Below are 6000 nucleotides of genomic sequence, written 5' to 3'. Positions count from 1 at the left end.
TCACCAAAAATGATGTTTTTTTTTATTTTTACAATCAACATAATTAAATCTCCTTGCCATATTCTTGATACTTATTTAGGAGCAACTAATTAAGATACATGTATGTGCTAAAACTCAACAAAGATTTACTGGACAACAAAAACAATAATATTTGACAATATTCTCTTATAAAAATTCTGCCAAATGGACAAATCTGGTAATTCTTTCAAAAGCAGACAAGTAAAGAATGATTTTCTGTTATGTGATTATTGAAAGTATCCACCAAATAGAAACTAAGATGTCAATGCTATTTCTACCTATAGCTGCAATGCAGAATAAAAGTATGCCGTTTTTGTAATCTTAACCTCAGTACTATGATAGATGCAGGGCAGCTTTAAAGATTTTCAGAATCTTCAGATGTTTTGCTTGAGGAGAGCTGCATCCAGTTGTATGAAGGAAAGATCTTCCAGCAGCGTTGATGCTTTATATCACAGATGTGATATTTCGGACAGCAGTGTTTTTCATCCCAGCAGCAGTGAGCCTGAAAAGGAAATGCAGCAAACAGCAATGGGACAAAATTACATTTGAGCAAAAACATTCAAGAAAACATATAAATTTACTGATTCTGCAATGGGAGGTGTTACATTTACAGTCAATACACTTGTAGTTTTGGGAATAGAAACAAAGCGATGGAGAAATTTAGCAGGTCTAGCAGCAAGTGTGAAGAAAAAACAGTTAATTGACCGAATTCATTTTGGCTAAGTCCGAATTGCATCAACTTTTTGGGAGGCTTTGTTGCCGTGAGTCCTTTTGAGTTCTCTCATCCTATCTTCTGAACCCACCTCCTTAATTGCCTATCCATGGCATCTCTCAACTCTGATTTCTGCCCCGTCCTAGCAACCTGCCTCCCCATTTCCGTAACAACTGGCCACTTAGCAGATATCGTGAAATTCACCAGCATCCCTTGTGCTCATGCCATCTTTAAAAAACCTTTGCATACTGGGACAAGCACAAAGAGCCCGGCGTAGTACTTTACATTTGCCCTGAACGTGGTAGACAGAGGGGAAAATGGGTGCCCTGCTTTGCAGGTGGGGTCTCTAAGGTGCTGTTGGACAGGGGTGGTGCCATTGCAGAACGTCCGTTTCCCTCAGGGCCTGCAATAGAGATCGTGTCAGCCTGGTCCAAGGTTGACCCAGGTCAGTGCAATCTCAGCTGTCTTGATAAATGTGTTAACTGCAGGAAGGTAGTTGTAATGGAAAATTATCCTTTTGCTATGAAATTAATTATCCATTTACTACGAAATTTGAAAGAGAATGCTTTTCTTTAACTTAATGCTGTATAAGTTAAACAATACTTTGATGAAGGCCTGTAGTCAGCTTATCTCTGTTTGAATTCTGTAAACATTCAACTCGACCTTGCGATAGTCAAACTCAGCGAAAGCTAAAGGACTGTTTTGTCTAAGACCAGGGGATTCACCCTTGAGAGCGTGATAAGAAACAGAATAAAGCAAGTGTCTGTACCATGTTAAGGCACTCCTTTACATGAAGACATCTAGCATTTGTGTACTGGAGTCACTTCTGCAGAGGAAACAATAAAGCTCCTTTCTTTGCTCTTGCTAATAGTTGAGTCAAATCGATTTAATTTTCACGACAGTAAACTTTGGAGCTTGTCCCGGGACCCTGTGACTGGACGAGATTCTGAAGATTCCCAGGAGGCACAGGCGCCAGCGCCTTAAAGGTCTTTCACTTCATCTCAAGCGCTGAATTGCCCCTTTTTGCGTGAGAGGAATGGGAATCTGTGGATCGCCCTAGGGCCGGGGCTTCAAATCAAATAAGCTTGGGGTAAGAGTCATGGCTTAAGTAATCCTGCATAGAGACTCATTCTAAGAGAAGATTACAGCAGGAAAAGGGTTCAGTGAACTCTCGCATGGTATTAGAGTTAAAAACCCAAGGGAAAGGGCTTGCCGTCTCAAGAGTGTTTAGGAGACAGCAAGTTTAGGGGTGATTTTAGACTTGGAACCACCACTGGCTGAGGTGGACTCGCCTAAGACGTACCGGGTACGTGGTTTCTTGGTTTACGAAAACCAAGGCATTGAGGTGGACGGGCCCAATGCAAGAGGGGACCTCCGGAGGTAAAAGCAAGTCAAAGGGTAAAGATAATGGTACCATGAGAGCGAGAGAAAGACAGAGAGAGAGCTGAACACTTTTCCAGTTACACTAAAAATGGGCTCTGGCAAGAGCGAACAAAAGAAGAGTCCACACAGGACTTGGAATGGTCAAACAAAAATACAGTACATGCTAAATAATTACGGCCCAGAGTCTGTGAAGCAGTTAGAATTGTGGATCAAGGAATGTAGTTTTCCGAAGGGAGGAAGTTTTAGTAAAAGGCAGCTGGAAATGTTGAGGTTGAGGTAGGAAGAGAGAAAAGGAGAAAAGGAAGAGAAAAATAGAAGCTGTGAATTGGAATGCTTATAACATGTGCAAGGCTGAGGCTGATATCAGGGAAAGGAAATTTTAAGTAAAAGATAGATCAAATATGCATACAAACACCAGTGCACATGCAGACATGTGTGGGAAAACAACCTAACAAAGCTGTACAGTGTCTTAAGTCTGTTTCAGATCCTGACCTTGATGACTACCCTCCGAGACCTGCAGCCCCCCCCCCCCACGAGATCCGCCTGGCGAAGGTTCCAAGTCAGCGGCCCCGCCTCAGGGTCTGCTGAATCACCGGTAGCATCTCGTACCCGCAACGGATCGAAGCAAGAAGGCCAAGAGATGTATAACTGGCCAGTCGTAAATGTCCATGCCAGAGTAGCCAACCCGCAAGCAGAAGAGAATGGAGACGTTAAGGCTTTTGTTGCAGCGCTGGCAACCGCCTGTAGGGAGGCATTCCCAGTGCGAATGGACATGACTAAAATAGCAATGTGTAAACAACAAGAAGATGAGACAGTGTCCCAGTATCTTATGTGCCTCACTGAAGTCCATAATGCCCATAGTGGACTGAGAACACCTGAAGACATAACGGCGGCAGAAATCACGCCGTATGAAGCACACCTGAGGAACAGCTTCATCAATGGAATGAAGGATGAAATAGCCAAAAAAGATGGTCACCCAGCCATTGGAGGAAGGTGCTGCAGAAAAAGAGGTCGAGGAAGAGGTGCTGGCAGAGGTAGATCTGGCGGGTGCTTTGTTTGCGGAGTAATGGACCACTGGGTGAGGCAGTGCCCGCACAGACAGTCCCAATCGGCCCTGGAGGCTGAGCGACAGCAGGGTGACTGACAGGGGAAGGCTGAGGTGGAGGTGGGCAGCCCACAAGGTACAGGTAAGCCTCTTTCCTTTATGCTTGGCATCGATTATGCTAATCTCTTCTACTAACCTTACGGGCACTGAGACATGTCACACCTCTATGTTGAGCGCTGAGATTGCAAAGTGTGGACAGTATGTCCAATATCACAATGATGCGTATAAGTCAATGCTCACCTCTGTGTTATATGTGAAAGGTACATCAGTTACCTTTTTGGTATATACAGGGGTAACTTGCTCAGTCCTTAAATTAAGCCAGTTTACACAATCGACACAAATAAAGATGAGTAAAAGGTTCCTGAACACAATGGGTGCATCAGGAGTCTTGGCAGGGGAGAGATTTTTCGCACCCCTATTGTGCGAAACTACCAACGGGGAAACATTCCAATTCTCCTTCTTGTTATCGGAATTTTGTCCTTTAAATCTGATGGGTTGGGATCTCATAGGGAGACTGGGGCTGGACTTGCTCAATACTCCGATGGGCTTGCAGGTAATTGAAAGGAAAGATTTATTAGTGCAGGCTGTAAAATATGACCCATGACCCCTGATGTATGTCTCTGAGTGGCAATTAAATCAGAGAGTGATAAGTTCAGTGAGTTATTCACTCACCCTGGAAGCAAGCAACCATGTTAATCCTACTAACACCGATTTTCTTGCTGGAGATAAGCTGCACTGCACAGCACACACCGTGATGGCCCTGACAAACCATATGAGAAGGATTGGTTCAGGAGGTTGGTTAAACCAGATCAGTTGTTATTGTGCGAATTTTATTGGAATGATCACAGATATGCAGTCAGTGTGAACTTATCTAAGGTATCAGTAACAGCAAGCAGACCCTATCTTTTTGATGTGGAAGGGTCCGCTCCTCACGTGTCACTGGCGAAGAGGTCTGGTGGCAGGTGGCAGGATTTGGGATCATGGGTGCTAAAGGCACAAAGAACGAAAGGTTGGGTCTTCAGGGACAATGTGGGTATCTGGTTCAATACAGATATGCGAACATATAAAAAGAAACTAAATAGGCTAAGTCAGGTAGCTAGGACAGTCCAGATAACCCCTGCTAGCCCTGAGAAGCCTAGGGGGATAGCCTGGCGTTTCCCTAAGATAGAAGACTTGGACCCAAGATTAAAAATGGTCCCTACTGAGTTGTGGGCAAAGGGCAAACATGATGTGGGGCTCATACTGGGCTGTGAACCCACAAGGATAACCCCAAAGTCTGAGTATCGACTTTGCAGAGCACAATACTCATTAAAACCCGAAGCTATAGAAGGAATTACTCCAGTCTTTGAATCCCTCCTAAAGGCTGGAGTGATAATCCCCTGTGAAAACTCAATGGTGAGAAACCCCATTTTTCCAGTCAAAAAGGCAAACATTCCCGGTGAACTGGAGGAATGGAGGTTTGTTCAAGACCTGCAGGCAGTCAATAACGCTGTTGTTCCGCGCACCCCAAATGTTCTCAATCCCTTTACTATATTGGCCCAAATTCCACCGGACAGTAAATGGTTCTCTGATGTGGATTTAGCAAATGCCTTCTTTAGTGTACCGGTACACCCAGATAGTCAATTCTGGTTCGCTTTTTCATTTAAATGAAAATCATATACCTTCACGCGACTTTGTCAAGGTTACTGTGAGTCCCCCACCATATATAATGAGGCTCTGCGCACGAGTCTGGAGTCTGGAGACTCTTGTTCTAACCCAGGGGTCAGCACTTTTGCAGTAAGTAGATGATTGCTTGATAGTGGCACCAACAAAGGAACAATGTGAGAAGGATACCCTTGCGTTGCTCTGCCATCTAGCGTGAGGGGCACAAAGTCAGTTTTGCAAAGCTACAATTTGTGCAACAACAGGTGAAGTTCTTAGGTCACTTAACATCTGAACAAGAGAAGGCCGTTGGTCAGGACAGAGTTCAAGCAATCCAGCAAATTCCAAAGCCTCACACGAAGAAACAATTTCTATCCTTTTTGGACATGTGCTCCTACTTTAGAATGTTTATCCCACATTACGCAACCCTTGAGGCGCCCCTAAGTGACATAGCCCATGGCAAAGGTTTGCAGAACCAGAGTCTGTTGCAGTGGACCCCAGAGGCTGAGAGTGCCTTTGTTGAATTAAAAAGGGTGCTCCAAACTACACCTACATTGGGAATTCCAAACCCAAACAAGCCTTTTGTACAAACAGTAGATGAGAAGCATGGCTGGATGACATTTGTGCAGATTGAGGCCGGTGGCATCTTATTCAGTTAAATTAGACCCCTTAGTGGTGGGATTGCCTAAATGCCTGCAAACTGTGGCCACAGCTGAAAAGGCTGTTGTAGCATCCAGGGATATAGTCGGCTATGGTGAATTAACCCTTCTGGTCCCACATGAAGCATCCTTACTGCTGAACCGCACACATGTCAGCAGAACATTGGCTCAGATATAATACTGTGTTATTGGAAATGCCTAACATTACAATAAAGCGATGTAACATCCTTAACCCTGCTAGCCTTCTCCCCACAGAAGGAGATGGAGACCCACACGATTGTGTCACTGTAACTAATGAAATTTGCAGCCCTAGACCAGATTTGCAGGATTCACCACTTCAGAATCCGGATATAGAGTTTTTTGTGGATGGGTGAGCATTCAGGAGCAAGGAGACAGGCCAGAATTGTGTTGGGTATGCTGTAGTGACTACAGCATACCCAACGAGATAGTCAAAATGGGATCACTCCCTTCTCATCTGTCAG

The 6000-nt window shown here is 44.5% G+C and overlaps 1 protein-coding gene across 1 annotated transcript in view; it reads right to left on the bottom strand.

Moving 5' to 3' along the window:
* grna.1 (granulin a, tandem duplicate 1) overlaps positions 1-6000 on the bottom strand; it is a 35048-nt gene continuing 29048 nt past the window's right edge. The window contains exon 6 of the mRNA XM_072575271.1: positions 1-520. Within this exon, the coding sequence (XP_072431372.1) occupies positions 374-520 (147 nt within the window). The 3' untranslated portion in view covers positions 1-373. The remainder of the gene's footprint in view (positions 521-6000) is intronic.

The sequence above is a fragment of the Chiloscyllium punctatum genome, chromosome 8 (genome assembly GCF_047496795.1).
Source record: "Chiloscyllium punctatum isolate Juve2018m chromosome 8, sChiPun1.3, whole genome shotgun sequence".
NCBI lineage: Eukaryota > Metazoa > Chordata > Chondrichthyes > Orectolobiformes > Hemiscylliidae > Chiloscyllium > Chiloscyllium punctatum.
Note: the sequence above shows the minus strand (reverse complement) of the source record. Positions and strands in the feature narration are given on the sequence as shown.